At 46.9% G+C, this 15,913-nt stretch overlaps 1 protein-coding gene across 1 annotated transcript; it reads left to right on the top strand.

Moving 5' to 3' along the window:
* The first annotated feature begins 12,861 nt into the window (after positions 1-12,861).
* On the top strand, positions 12,862-15,312 carry CITED4 (Cbp/p300 interacting transactivator with Glu/Asp rich carboxy-terminal domain 4). The gene is made up of 2 exons (XM_074934129.1): positions 12,862-13,013; positions 13,392-15,312. The coding sequence occupies exons 1-2, from the start codon at positions 12,862-12,864 to the stop codon at positions 14,002-14,004; spliced, it is 765 nt and encodes a 254-aa protein (XP_074790230.1). The 3' UTR covers positions 14,005-15,312.
* Positions 15,313-15,913: the final 601 nt, after the last annotated feature.

Genomic DNA, 15,913 nt, shown 5'->3' with positions numbered 1-15,913 from the left:
AAAAGTCACTCTTATATACATACACATAAACAACTAACAACTATCTAATAACACATGCATTAAATTCTCAACCCATATAGTACATTTCCTTAAACCAAATATGTCAACTACCAGAGAGGAGAAGTTACCGGCACATTACTCTCAAGTGAGTCTTTATCACTCACTTTCCTCAAATACCTCTTCTCCAGGCACATTAGCAAGTCTCTATGAGTCTTTCAGGATGTTTAATCTCCCACTCTGATCTTCTCAGTATCAGCCTCTCATTAGCGTCTGAGTTGTTCCCTTGTTCCTTGATGGTTTCTCCTTTGTGCACTGATGATAAAGGATCAGTCAGATGGGAAATGCCAGAGTCCACCTCAACTGTCAATGTGTTGGAATTTTATGGGATTACTCATAAACCCCTTTGATTATGTCCAAATGTGTCCTCTTGGTCTGTCCGGACTACATAGGACCTTGGATGCAGCTGCTCCTTAATGGTATCCTTTTGGCCCCAAGTACTAGAGGTGTGAGTCCTCAGGCACACTCCATCACCTGAGCTAAGAGATGGGAGATCACGGGCCCTTTTGTCAAAACAATATTTCTGCTTCCACTTCTGATTTTCTTTCATCTTCCATATGGTTTCATTATTATGAGATTTCAGCAAGTTATCACTAATTGGTAAATTAGATTTGATCCTTCTTCCCATTAACAGCTCAGCTGGAGAAAAACCATTCTCCAGAGATGTACTTCAGTAAACCAATAAAGCTTTATACAAATCACCACCACTGTCAAAAGTCTTTTTCGTAAGGTTTTTTACTCTCCGTATAGGAGGTCATGGATCAGCATTCATGTCTTGCTCTGTGTCAGTACCCGGCCCTGGCCGGGGAAGCTAATGATCCAACCAGTGGACCAAATTTGTTGATGGTCACATGCCACATGCCACTTGAGACACATTGCACACACACTAAGAAGAAGAAGACTGTCCATATAGACCTTTCCACAAGTCCATTTGACTGGGGGTGATTTGGACTTGATGTTTTGTAATAAAAACCCCAAGCTAGGGCAAATCGCAAATCTGCACTGGAAAATTGCAGCCCATTGTCACTAAAGATTTCATCTGGAATTCCACATCTGGAGAAGATTCCCTTTGTGCCGGCTGTCACTGACTTACTTTAGTGCTGTGCAGTGTGCAGATTTCTGAATACAGAGAATAATAATCTGTGACTATTAAATAATCCTTTAATTGCCAGGTAAGTAGGTCAGTGCCTACCTTCTTATAACGTCTTTGTGGAACTGGATGAAGTCTCAGCGGCTCTGCCTGTTGGCATGGCTTGTATTTCAAGCATGAAAAGCAGTTTCCTACCATGCTAGTAATGTTGTGATTGATCCACAACCAACACAGCACCTCTTTTGCTCCTTGTTTGCACTTCTCAATTCCTAAACGACCCTCGTTGATCTTCTGTAGCATTTCTTTTCAGAGGCTCATTGGAAATACAACCTTACTGCCCTTGAAAATCACCCTATCTATCACAGTAAGTTCATGTCTGCAGTTCCAATAGTCTCTTATATTTGGACAGCAACTGCTTATTTCTTCAGGCCACCCTTTAATTATCACTTCTTTAAGGATTCCCAACGATTCATCTTTCTCCATTTCCTCTCTTATTTGTTGCAGTTTCCTGTTAGCTATGGAAATTGACTTTACAATCAGTTCTACATAGGCTTGCATCTCTGTCTTTAAAGTCTCTTCTGGTTCCATGGGAGCCACTGCTCTGGAAAAAAGAAAAGGAGGACTTGTGGCACCTTAGAGACTAACCAATTTATTTGAGCATAAGCTTCCGTGAGCTACAGCTCACTTCATCAGATGCATTCAGTGGAAAATACAGAAGATGTTTTTATACACACAGACCATGAAAGTGCTCTGGAAAGTGCATCTGCAGTGAACATGAATTTACTGGGTGTGTAGGTCACAACCAAATCATACTTTTGCAGCTTTATCATCATTCTTTGAATCCTTAAGGAACAGACATTTAGCAGTTTGCTAAATAACAATATCAGGGGCTTGCATCCATTTCAACTTCGACTGTCTCTCCATAAATATACTGATTAAATCTCTCACAGGCAAACAATATTCTTAAAAGCTCCTTTTCAATCCGTGAGTATCTGGTTTCTGCCTCAGTCAGTGATTTGAATGCATATGCCACTGACTGCCAACAATCCTCATGCTTCTGTAAAATCACTGCATCTAACCCAGACTGTGAAGCATCTTTGGAGATTTTTAATAGGCCTTCCTGGTGCATAGAACTTCAACACTGGCTCTTGGTTCAGTTTCCAAGATAATTAACCATTTCCAGGAAAACACTGAACATCTTTCTTTGACTGGAGAAGTGGCGTCATTTCAATGGCTGAAATCTTCCTTGGAAATTTCCAACCTTCGTTGGAAAGAATGTCCTCCACAAAAAAGTCAGTTCTGTAACCCCTAAAACACATTTCTCCCAATTTAGATTCAAGTTTAGGGTTGCCACCCCTCCAGGATTATGTCATGTGATGAAACCTCCAGGAATACATCCAGCCAAAATTGGCAACCCTATTCAAGTTTGCATCCAAGACTTCCCAAGTCTATAGTCATGTCCCTCTTTTGTTGACCCTCAGATGATTATGTCATCCATTGAGGTGTCAACACCATTAATATGATCATAGATCATATGTATGGTTTTATGGTACACTTCTGGTACTGAAGCTAGGCCGAAGGGTAAGTGGAAGAATCTGTATCTCCCAAATAGGGTATTAAATGTGCATAGTTTTGAACTTTCTTCAGTTAATTTTAGCTGCCAAAAACCTGAAGAGGCATCCAATTTAGTGAAATATTGAGCATTTGTAAACTGAGCCATAATCTCTTCTCTGGCTGGTAACTGGAAATGTTCTCTTTGTATAGCCTGGTTGAGTCTCTCGGATCTAAGCATATGCGTAGCTGGTCCTTACTTTTCTCCATGAGTAGGGAGCTCACCCATTCCGTTGGCTCTTCAATTTTTTTATTACTTGCATTGCTTCCATCCTTGCAAGCTCAGCCTTGAGTTTATCACAGAGTGCAAATGGCATCTTTCTAAAGGGATGGAATATAACTGGAGAGACCTGCTTGTTTATCCGGATTGTATGTTCATCCTGCAAGCAGCCCAATCCTTGAAACAGATCATCATATTCTTGAATGAGTGCTTCATAGCCAGGTTCAATATGGTCTTGTAGTGAAAGCACCCATTTTACCAGATTGAGTTTCTCACATGCAGTCAGCCCTAAAACTGGTGTAACCTCTTTTGGCACTACAGTGAACGGGAGCCTGTACATGGTGTTTTTATGGTTGATGCTAGCAATGCACCTCCCCCTTCACTGATACACTTCTTACAGAACATCCAGTGACTTTTATTTTTGTTAGTCCCCGTTTTGGTTTTATTTCCAGTCTCTCATAATCTTGTTCAGACAGAATATTAACCTGAGCTCCTGTGTCCAATTGCAGTGGAATAATTGTTCCATTCACAGTCATAGGCAGTATCCAGTCCTTCCCATCAGGCTTGCTAGACCCCAGGATGTCTATGAAGAACACCTCAACCAGATTGTCTTTAACTGAATACACTTGACTTTTCTGCATTTGGGATCTACAAAGCATTTTGGAAAATGATTGTTTTCCCAAAGGCAACACACTGTTTGGGGCGATGCTGTGATACACAACTTCTACATGATCATCTGTACCCAGTGTTCCCCTAGCAGTGGTTTTCATAACAAGTGGTTCCACTCTTTGATTTGAACTATTCTGGCTATATTCTTTAGTACTTACTATGTAGATAACCTCTTTGGGTGAATTCAGCTCTTTGGCTTGTGCTTTCACTGTTTCTGCTGCCCTGCTTATTTGGTGAACTTTTTCTAAAGTTAAGTCTCCTTCATGGAGCAGTCTAGAACGTAAGAACGGCCATACTGGGTCAGACCAAAGGTCCATCCAGCCCAGTATCTTGTCTGCCAACAGTGGCTTATGCCAGGTGCCCCAGAGGGAGTGAAGCTAACAGGTAATGATTAAGTGATCTCTCTCCTGCCATCCATCTCCACCTCTGACAAACAGAGGCTACGGACACCATTCCCTTCCCATCCTGGCTAATAGCCATTAATGGACTTAACCTCCATGAATTTATCTAGTTCTCTTTTAAACCCTGTTATAGTCCTAGCCTACACAACCTCCTCACCAGCTCACCAAAGTCACAGGTTTTACTGAGTTTCCTTAATTCTTGCTCTATGGTGTCATCAGTTTTTTGCATGCAGGTAAAAAGTGAGTGTGTCTCAAAGGTTTCATTCCTTTTTAGCATGAATGTTCCTCAAATTTAGTCAGTATTTTACTTAACTTCACTCTTTCACCTTCTTCAAACTTGTTATAAATATGATCCAAAGCTTCCTCCCCAACAACATGCAAAAAGATTGATGATTTCACTTTATCATTTTTCTCCTCTGCCCCTATGGCTGCTAAATACAATTCAAATCTCTGATTTTTTTCCAGTTCTCTGCAATATTGCCTGACAATTGCAGACTGGACGGAGGTTGCAACACATCCATTTTTGGCTTTTTCCCCCTTAAGCTAGTCAAGCTACTATTGTACTCACCACATACATGCAAAAGCCTTTGTGCCTGGTGCTCCATGTGCTTCTCTGGTGCCTCCCTTTGTCTCTGCTTTCAGCTGAAAATACAGAAGTTAATTTCAAAATGACTGCAGTTTCCTTCTCATTCAGCATTTCTGACACCATGTAATGATTCTGGGGTTCATTAAATAACAAAGCAGTGAATGAAAAAGGAATACAACTTTACTAAAACAAACTGGAGAACCTCTCTGGTGAACTGCTGCACACAGCCATGTGGTGTTCTCAACCCCTGCCTCCAGGGCACATCTCCAAATTCCTATGTTCATAATACTGTCCCTTATGAGGGAGCATCTCTAAATTATAATCTTCTGCAAACATAACTCTACACTGACCCTCATAAATGTACATCATTGGATTGCCCCTTTGCTCAGCTACTAAATGTTACCAATGCCCAGGACATACTTTTAAAATGATTGCAGTATAAAAGTTTTAGCACCTCTGCTTACAGAGTTCACATTTCTGCAAGCTATTGTTTCCTCTGAAACTCCTTTGTGAGGGCTTATTTATATGGGGAATTTTACTAACAAAATTATACCACTAGAGTTATAACTATAATGGAAAAATTACCCACACAGACAATTACTGGGTGACACAAACAGGTTAAATCTCCACCGCAGGTGAAGGTGTGATTCTAGTGCGGGTCGGTTGGCATATCCATGCTAGCTGTAACCTACCTAGCGCAGATAACAGTACTAGTGTAGATGTAGTAGCAGGAGTTACCCAACCAAGTTCATACCCACCTGACTAGCTTCTGCTGCCACATCAACCCTGTTATCGTCACCTCTGCCAGCTAGATTCAAGTTAGTGCTGGTATGCCTAGTCATGCCGCAATGACACCTTCGCTGCCAGTACAGCTCTACTCAGAGAGAGAGGGGTGTTTGTGCGGTGGCTCCGGGGCCAAGCATTGCTCTTTGAACCCAAAGACCAAGAGTTTGAATTGGTTCTTTAGGAGACAAGCCTGCCTTTGCTTTGTCTGTGGCGCCACGATGGGGCTCCTGTTGGAAGCATGAGTGGCATGTGCACTTTTAAGGAAGTTCAACACCCTGCAAGTGTACCCCAATGCCATCTACCCATTGGTCAGAGTCTCTCCCTGGGACAGTTTGGTGGGCAGTACTCTGGCCAGGATTTGAAGCCCAGTATGATGGTGTGGGGCCAGGCTCTCGCTGGCAAACTGAAAATAGCACCAGAGAGGCCAGTGCAAGCGTCACAGCCAGGATAAATCACTTCTCTGCTCAGAGAGGCTTGCTGAACTCTTGCTGGGCAGCACCAGGCATGACAGACCAGATCTACGTCAGACACTGGGAACAGGCATGTTTGGTGTCTCCACTGGGCACAAAGCACTGAAATAGGGTTGGTGAACTGAGAATAGACATGCTTGGTGTACAGGACAGGCACTAAAGCCAATGGGAGGGGGATGAGAACACTCACTGAGATGAACAGAGCAGCTCACACATCTGAGAGCTATTGTTTCAGGCTTCTTTCATCACCAACTGGTGTTTGTTCTCTTTCACCTGAGAACCTCTCATGGAGATGAATGGGACACATCAAGCCTCTCTGAGCCTCCTGTGCTGCCAAGCCAATTTCTCATCCACTAGGTCCAGATCTGGAAGGGGGACTCTGCATCTCCACTCTCCTGCCCCTTCCTTTTTCCAGCTGGTTCATGCACTCTTCACTGACCCACTAACTTCCCTCCTCTTCCCTTCAAGATTACCAGGGACATGGAGGGGCCAGAAGGAGTGGGACCTAGCGGCTGACTGACGGAGAGGTGAGCACAGGTGTACAACAGGTGCTGGGGTAGAGTTTGTGGTGCAAATTTGAGGTCATTTGACCAAGGGTTCTCCGACACACAGCCTCCGCACAGTATTTCATTTAGTTTTCAAAATGCTCTAACATCCATGGTCCATAGTGAAACTATCTTGACTACTGCTATGCCACAAAAGGGGGGACATTGGATCAAGGGGTTCCACAAATACAGGGACATTGGGTCAAGGGGTTCCTCAGATACAGGCTCCCTCTGCCCCCAGTAAGAAACTGATTTCAATATTCAAATTGCTCTAAAGTCTATATGTAGAGGGAGATTGTCTTGAAAATAGGTATTCTGCACCAGAGGCTGGGGCAGGCTTTGGGAGAAGGAGAAGAACACCCATTGAGATGAAAGGGTCAGTGCACACCTCTTAGAACTTTTGTGAAATGCTCAGGGAGATTAGAGAGACAATAAAAATACAAAACTTAATAATAATGGGGGATTTCAACTATCCCCATATTGACTGGGCACGTCACCTCAGGACTGGAAGCAGAGATAAAGTTTCTTAACACCTTAAATGATTGCTTCTTGGAGCAGCCAGTCCTACAAGAGGACAGGCAATTCTTGATTTAGTCCTAAGTGGAGCACAGGATCTGGTCCAAGAGGTGAATATAGCCAGACCGCTTGGTAATAGTGAAATAATATAATTAAATTTAACATCCCTGTGGCAGGGAAAACACCACAGCAGCGCACCATGATAGCATTTAATTTCAGAAAGGGGAACTACACAAAAATGAGGAAGTTAGTTAAACAGAAATTAAAAGGTACAGTGCCAAAAGTGAAATCCCTGCAAGTTGCATGGAAACTTTTTAAAGACACCATAATAAAGGCTCAACTTAAATGTATACCCCAAATTAAAAAACATAGGAAGAGAATCAAAAAAGTGCCACCTTGGCTAACCAACAAAGTAAATGAAGCAGCGAGAGGCAAAAAGGTGCCCTTTAAAAAGTGGAAGGTAAATCCTGGTGACGAAAATAGAAAGGAGCATAAACTTTGCCAAGTGAAGTGTAAAAATACAATTAGGAAGGCCAAAAAAGAATTTGAAGAATGGCTAGCCACAGACTCAAAAAGTAATGGCAAAATTTTTTTAAGTACATCAGAAGCAGGAAGCCTGCTAAAGCAGTAGGGCCACTGGATGATCAAGAGCCTAAAGGAGCACTCAAGGATGACAAGGCCATTGTGGAGAAAATAAATGAATTCTTCGCATTGGTCTTCACAGCTGAGGATGTGAGGGAGATTCCCAAACCTGAGCCATTCTTTTTAGGTGACAAATCTGAGGAACTGTCCCAGATTGAGGTGTCATTAGAGGAGGTTTTGGAGCAAATTCATAAACTAAACAGTAATAAGTCACCAGTACCAGATGGTATTCACCCAAGAGTTCTGAAGGAACTCAAATATGAAATTGCAGAACTGTAGTTTGTAACCTATCATTTAAATCCGCTTCTGTACCAAATGACTGTACCAAATGTGATGCCAATCTTTAAAAAGGGCTCCAGAGGTGATCCCGGCAATTACAGGTCAATAAGCCTGACTTCAGTACCGGGCAAACTGGTTGAAACTATGGTAAAGAACAAAATTATCAGACACGTAGATGAACATACTTTGTTGGGGAAGAGTCAACATGGTTTTTGTAAAGGGAAATCCTGCCTCACCAATCTACTAGAATTCTTTGGGGGGGTCAACAAGCATTTGGACAAGGGGGATCCAGTGGACATAGTGTACTTAGATTTTCAGAAAGCCTTTCACAAGATCCCTCACCAATGGCTCTTGAGCAAAGTAAGCTGTTATGGGTAAGGCTATGTTTTAGTCATGGCTATTTTTAGTAAAAGTCATGGACAGGTCACGGGCAGTAAAAAAAATTCATGGCCCTGTGACCTGTCCATGACTTTTACTATATACCTCTAAAACTTGGGAGAGGGCTCGGGGGGGCGCCACGGGTACTTTGGGCGGCACCACCTGGGGGGATGCCGCAGGTGCTGGGGGGTTGTGACCCGGGGGGGAGGCATGTGGGTGTTCAGGGGGGGCACGGCCCAGGGAGGCGCCATGGCGGTCAAGGCCAGGAGGGGCACCATGGGTATTCAGGGGGGCACCACAGGTGCTGGAGGCGGTGCTGGGGGTGCTTGGGGCAGGCAGCTGTGCGTGCTGGGGGGAAGCGAGTTTGGTGGTGCTGGGGCAGATTTCCTACCCAGCTCCTGGGAAGCAGCAACCTCCAGCTCCTAGCTCCACATGCTGCCTCTGCCCCAAGCTGGGAACCATGGCTAATGGGAGCTATGGGGGCAGCATGTGCGGGTGGAGGCTGCACAAGGAGCTAGGAGCTGAGGGAGGGGAGTTTCTGTCACCCTTCTGGGGAGCCCCCCCCCAAGGCAAGCACTGCCCTGCACCCCAATCCCTAGCCCTGAGCCCCCCCGCCACCCACACACCCAAACTTCTGCTGCTGGGGGTCGGGGGGCCTGAGACTGCCCCAGCAGCAGCTGGTGTGACTGGCCCAGGGGCTGCCCGAGCTGCTCAGGCAGCTGCGGGGCCAGCCAAACTGCCGCTACAGAAGTCACAGAGGTCACAGAAAGTCACAGAATCCATGACTTCCGTGACAAACACAGAGCCTTAGAGGGATAAGAGGGAAGGTCCTCTAATGGATCAGTAACTGGTTAAAAGATAGGAAAAAAGGATAGGAATAAATGCTCAGTTTGCAAAATGGAGAGAGGTAAATAGTGGTGTCCCCCAGGGGTCTGTACTGGGACTAGTCCTATTCAACATATTCATAAATGATCTGGAAAAGGGGGTTAACAGTGAGGTTAACCCCTAGAATGATGGGGTCTAAATTAGCTGTTACTATTCACAAAAGAGTTCTCGGAGTTATTGTGGATAGTTCTCTGAAAATATCCACTCAATATGCAACAGCAGTCAAAAAAGCCAACAGAATGTTGGGATTAATTAAAAAAGGGACAGATAAAACAGAAAATATCATATTGCCTCTATATAAATCCATGATACACCCATATCTTGAATACTGCATGCAGATGTAGTTGCCCCATCTCAAAAAAGATCTATTGGAATTGGAACACGTGCAGAAAAGGGCAACAAAAATTATTAGGAGTATGGAACAGCTTCCATATGAGGAGAGATTAATAAGTTCAGGACTTTTCAGCTTGGTAAAGAGACGACTAAGGGGGGATATGATAGAGGTCTATAAAATCATGACTGGTGTGGAGAAAGTAAAAAGGAAGTATTATTTACTTCTTCTCATAACACAAGAACTAGGGGTCACCAAATGAAATTTATAGGCAGCAGGTTTAAAACAAACAAAAGGAAGTATTTCTTCACACAATGCGCAGTCAACCTGTGGAACTCCTTGCCAGAGGATGTTGTGAAGGCCAAGACTACAACAGGTTCAAAAAAGAACTGGATAAATTCATGGAGAATAGGTCCATCAATGGCTATTATCCAGGATGGGCAGCGATGGTGTCCCTAGTCTCTGTTTGCCAGAAGTTGGGAATGGGCGACAGGGGATGGATCACTTGATGATTACCTGTTCTGTTCATTCCCTCTGTGGCACCTGGCATTGGCCACTGCTGGAAGACAGGATACTGGGCTAGATGGACCTTTGGTTTGTCCCAGTATGGCTGCTCTTATATTCTTACGTTGTGCCAGGCAGTATGCATCTCTCGGGGGGTTCTTACTCAGCCGAGAAAATTCCCATTGAAATGAATGGGCCACTTCACCCCTCTCCTATTATCCTATACTAAACAGACTTGTGCAGAGCCTCTTCCCCACCATGCTCTCCTCCACTCCCCACTGATGTCCCCAGCTGGTAGATGTGCTCCTCACAGCCTATCAGTCACCACCTTCCCGCCTCCCCATGACCTCTCCTGCCTCCTGAGCCACGGAGAGGCCAGAAGGAGGGCAGAGTTGGTAGCTGAGTGTCAGTGAGATGTTCCCAGAGAGATCCCTCATCCCCCCCACCTCCCTTACAGGTGTCTTTCAGCCATGCCTCCCTTACTACCTCCACTTCCTCAAAAAACAAGGGAAATTCACTTCCCAAAAACTCTGTTAACACAGAGTTATGGTCAACCAACAGTATCTTGTTCCCTTTCAGAACATCAAATACTTTAAAAACTAGGAAATAAAGAGTTACAGTAAAACAAACACAAATCTCTGAAAACCAGAAAATACAGAAAAATGGAATGAGTCCCATGTAGCTCACGAAAGCTTATGCCCAAATAAATTTGTTGGTCTCTAAGGTGCCACAAGTACTCCTTTTCTTTTTGCGAATACAGACTAACACGGCTGCTACTCTGAAACCAGAAATATGGTAATGTCTCTCCCACATAACCTCCCACACATAACCTTAACTCCGCCTCTTTTGAGCCATCCCCCAACACATTCCTCTCAGAGGACTGTATCCTTCCAGAGCAAGTAGAGGACTGTGGTGAAAGTTCACAGGAGCAGTGTGGGGAGAAACTCTTAGGCCTTTTGCAGAGGGGTAGAATTAAGCTTACATAAAGGTATGGTGTGGAAGACTATACCTCTTCAGTTCCTAGCTTTCAGAGGTTTAAGCATAGGTGTTACTGGGCATTCTGGAAGGGCACAAGACTGACGGTCAACCTGAACTCTGCATTAACCATATTTTTGGACCATGAATACATACATAAGCCTCAATGTTACAGCTTATCACATATGCAAACTCCTGCTTCTGCATGGAGACCCATTCAAGTCTCCTCTGTACGGACACAGGGGTCTGCCCACAGGGAGCCAGTTACAGGATCAGGGCCATGGTGTGTGTGTGTGTGTGGGTGTGTGCGCTGCGCATGGCTGGGGTGGTATAAACACTAAATTATTTTTACCTTAAAAACTGATTGTCAATTAGCTCATACTTAACATGTTTATAAAGGCAAGATTCAACACTCCCCACGTTTATACTAGGCTACAAACCTTTGTTCTTTACTCTAGGCTGATCCCTAGGGTGTGTGGATGTATGTGGGTGTTTGTCTGTGCAGAGATGTATGTATGTATGTGTGGAGGTATGAGTATTTATTGAATTTATAAAATGCACTTGTCAAAATCTCTAAGGTAAAAAAACTATCATTATATAATTAAATTAAACAACTGACTCATTGTCAATTAGAGGACTGACAATCACACACCTCCAAACACCACCAGAAACCCATCCCAAACACCTGGTAAGGCAAAAGCCCGTGTAAACAAAGAAGTCTTTGCAACATGTCCCAAAGGTCAATAACCTTGGGCTCTGTTGCACAAGTTGGAGGTATGTGTAAAAGTTATTGGCTTTTCACAAGAAATAAACAACCCCAGATGCTTAAGTCTTGGGCTGCTGGCTCATGTGCCTTATCTGATCTGAACTGTTGTTAGAAAGCACAATAATTGGATATTCAATAAAAAATAACACAGTAAGAGAGAGAGAGTGCATGGTTCAGCATTTGTAAGTCAAGAATACCAGAGTTAAGGTTGCCAGCACATGCTCAGCTGCCCCTTTGTGACACAGCCTTTTCCGATGTTTAGTTTTTCAAATAACACAGGTAAATAACAAACAACTTTTGATACACTTGTCTAGCATTTTCTCCTTCGGTTCAATAGGCCAGAGGATCATTAATACACAAGATGTACAGCGTAATCTCTGCATATCCAAGAAGCACCTTAGAAGCCTGTAGAAAAATCTGTCTGTTAACATTGTACTATCTGAGTCACAGCATGCAACTGAGTGGTTCAAGACTCTATTGTGCAAACGAGGGGGAGAGTTAAATTGGGGCAGTTACGCTTAACTTCGCCATTTCCTGCTTTTCCAGAGCCTAAACGTGCAACGTAAACGTCCTTCTGACTTCGTTTTTCTAAGGGCATTTCCTAGGGTCCTTCAAAAGAGAAGAGCAGACAAACGCAACATCCACATTAGGTAGCCAGGCAAAAGGAACTGGGGACCTGCGGCACCTCAGAGACTGACTGCACGGCATGTAGCCGGGCAGTGAGGCCAGAGCCCCAGCGGCATTTAGGAGCCTAATTCCCGTGACACTTAAATGACTTCGCGCCTCCGGCCGGGCTGCCCTGGAGCGCCAGGGCGCGTGCTGGCCGCGGGAAGGCGGGAAGGCGGCCGGCGTCCCGGGAATGGCTCCGTCCGTTGCCGACTCCCAGGCGGCCGCGCTCAAGGGACGTCGGCTCGCGCCCTCCCGGAGGCCGGTGGACTCGGGGTAGGAGCCAGCGCGGCCCGATCCCTACCGCGCCGCGCCTCAGCCGCGCCAGCGGGACACGCCCCCGCGCGGGCGGGGACAGGCGGGGCGCGGCCCCGGCGAACTCCGCCCACTGCGCTCCGCTCGTCAGCCCCGCCCCGCCCCGCCCCGAGCCCACACACGGCAGGGGCGGGGCCGCGGGCCCACCTGACGCGGCAGCCGCGCACCAATGGCAGGCGCGAGGCGGGGCTCCGCGCCACGCCCCCCCCGCGGCGGATATAAGGCTGCCGCGGCAGGCCGTGCGCTGGTGACGGCGATCGCGAGGAGCCGCGGGCGGGCGGGTGTCGCTGCCGGCCGGGGAGTCTGCGCCCCTGGGCTCGGGTACGTGGCCGGGGGGCGCCGGGGCCGGTCCCGGTCCTGGTCCTGGTCCTGGTCCTGGGGGGGCGCCGGGGTGGGCGGGAGCCGGTCCTGGGGGGGGCGCGGCGCGGCGCGGGTCCCCGGTCCCGGCGGGGCTCCGCGGCGCCCTCTCCCGGGCCGCCCTGCCGCGTCGGGCTCGCCCCGGAGCGGGTCTTGCAGCCCCGGCGCGGCTCCCCGCGGCCGCGAGACCCAGCCCGCGGTGGGGCCCCGGCAGAGCCGCGGCCTTGGCCCTTCTGCCCGGGTCCGGGTTCCCCGGCAGCCCGGGGGGGGCTCCCGGGCGCCCCGCGGGAGAAGGGGCGGGGCCCTCCCCGAGCAGCGCCTCACCGCCCCCTTGCCTTGCAGGGACCGCGCCATGGCCGACCCCAGGATGCTGCCGATGAGCCACGGCGTGAGTGGGCTCCAGAGCTACCGCCTGGGCGGCCTGCAGGGCGCCCCCCCGCACGGGCTCAGGACTCTGCCCGCAGCTGGCCAGATGCTGCCCTACGGAGGGGCCGGCCTGGATGGGAGCCTGCGGCCAAGGCCCAGCGTCGGCGGGCAGGTGGCCCACCATCCGCTGCCCAATGCCATGATGTTCGGCAGCCCGGGCCAGCCGCAGCCGTACATGGGGCCCATGGGCGCCCAGCAGCTCATGGCCAGCATGCACCTCCAGAAACTCAACACCCAGTACCAAGGGCACCCGCTGATGGGCGTGAGCAGCGGCCCCATGGCGGCAGGGGTGCAGCAGTACAGAGTGGTGCCCAGCCAGCACCCTGGCATGCAGCACATGCCCTCGCCCGCTCTGACCTTGAATGTTATGGACACTGATCTCATCGATGAAGAGGTCTTGACGTCTCTGGTCCAGGAACTGGGTTTGGACCGGATTCAGGAGCTGCCGGAGCTCTTCTTGGGACAGAATGAATTTGACTTCATCTCAGACTTTGTCAGCAAACAGCAGCCCAGTGCCATCAGCTGCTGAGGTGCTTGGGGGTCATTCTTTCCCTTTTGGTGGTTTGATTCCCCCTCTTTCCCACCACCTCCCAAAAAACAATCATTGGATGCTGATGGCTTGCACTTGATTGCTTTCTCTTTTCCGTGTGGGAGTTATTTTTCTTGTTTTGGGAATGGGAGGGGAGGATGGTTCTGGTGACCCAGACAGAGTGAAGATGAAATCTCGCTGTAGGATCATCCTAAGTGGTATGAACAAGTTTTGTCTTCAGCAGAAATAAGGACTACTTAAAGTGACGCTCGTGAATTTCCATGTCGAGGCTTCCAAGTGCCGGGGTAGAAGGACAGCGCGGTGCTGCTGCCACTCGTGGGCTTGTTTTAGGGTTTGGCGTTGCCAGTGAAGTTCACAAACTTTATTTGTGATAAAATCCTCTAATGGCTTGTGTGTCTGAACCTCCAGTATCTCACCTTGCAAAGAGGGGCTTGGGTTTGGGTTTTGTGTTGTTGCTGGCTTTTTGTCTTAAAATCACATCCCTTCCTTCCCCACAATACTAGGATGTTTAACAGGTCTTGAATCTTACTTTTCTACTTTGACTTGAAAAGGGATCACTTCCCCCTCCATCAGGTTATTACTATCCTATTGTCTTAGCTGCACAAAATGTCTCTGGGGTGGGTGATGTATACAAGTGTGCCTAAACCTCTGTAGAATTTGGATCTTTTAACTTGTACAGCCAATCAACTGTAAAACTACTAAGTGTTCAGGCTAATTCAGATGTAAGGCTTAAAGCTGCAGTCAAGCTCCACTTTCTCTGCCTCTGAAACCAAATAAAATCCATGTAATTGTATATTCTTGGCCTAATCTTATTTATTCTTTTTCTAATCATTATTTATTAGAAAGGGCTCCCTTCGTTATTTGGCTTTGAGACTGTTGGGAATGACGAAAGGGCTTACTGCAGTTTTAAGATGCTGGCTTTTTAAAAAGGACTGGAACAGCTACATGTTTCTTCCAAACAGCCATGCACAAGGTTATTTCAGCAGCATAATTTTGTGATCAATATGTAGGACCTTGTAAACCAGCTCCCTTCCCTTCCCCCCCATGTGATTAAAGGATGACTTGACTCTTAATTATGTTGCTCAGAAAAGGTTAAATGTAAAAGCTAGTGGGTTTTTGTTTCCTCTTCTGTCTCTTGTTTCCAGGCGCTGTGGAAAGCTCATTGTGTCAACTTTTAGTTGCTACTGCCCCCTGCTGCTGAGAGCACAGAGCAGCACATCATTGTTGATCGATGAAGTGAGAATGTACAGATGCATTTTCAAATAAAAGCTAAAACTCTTAAGTGACGAGCTTGCTTGGTGGCTTGTTTAATCAGATGTGCCAGAGTTAGGGTTGCCAATTTTGGTTGGATGTATTCTTGAAGGTTTCATCAGATGACACAATCTTCAATTAAGATTAATCTTTAAGTCCTGGAGTCTCCAGGACTTAATCTTGAAGGGTTGGCAACCCTAGTCCAACAGCTGTGTACAAGGAGAGATGCATATTGATGTCTGGGCTTTGGAGCGGGTCCCTCAGTGTCATGTCTAGACATGTCAATATTACAATGACAGGGCTGCCCATGGCTTAAATTCCCAGGACTATCTGAGCCCTTAAAGCTTAATCTAAAGTGGGGGGGTCTGCACCCCCTCTAACAGCATTAAGCTGCAATCCCTGCTACTAGACACTGCACTGGTTTTTTCCTAAAAGGTGGATTACTCAAAGGGCAAATTACCCTAATGCAGACAAGCTAGAAGGGTCTGGAGATGAGTTGCTGGTCCCTTGTTCTTACACGTTGGTTGGGCTCTTCTGTAATTGCTTGCCCTCCCTGGGCTAGACTTTCAGGATTCACCACCCAGCATCTCCTGTTGAGAACAAAGAAGAATCCACATCCCCTCCTCCCTCCGGGCTA

This window comes from Natator depressus, chromosome 19 (assembly GCF_965152275.1).
Source record: "Natator depressus isolate rNatDep1 chromosome 19, rNatDep2.hap1, whole genome shotgun sequence".
Taxonomy (NCBI): domain Eukaryota; kingdom Metazoa; phylum Chordata; order Testudines; family Cheloniidae; genus Natator; species Natator depressus.
This window is presented reverse-complemented; position numbering and strand designations above follow the sequence as displayed.

What these genes read in the sequence shown, in the direction of transcription:
- CITED4 (XM_074934129.1), top strand. Translation starts at nt 12,862, where the DNA reads ATGGCAGGCGCGAGGCGGGGCTCCGCGCCACGCCCCCCCCGCGGCGGA. An exon ending in GTCTGCGCCCCTGGGCTCGG is followed by an intron (nt 13,014 to 13,391) that starts GTACGTGGCCGG and finishes CTTGCCTTGCAG; the next exon opens with GGACCGCGCCATGGCCGACC.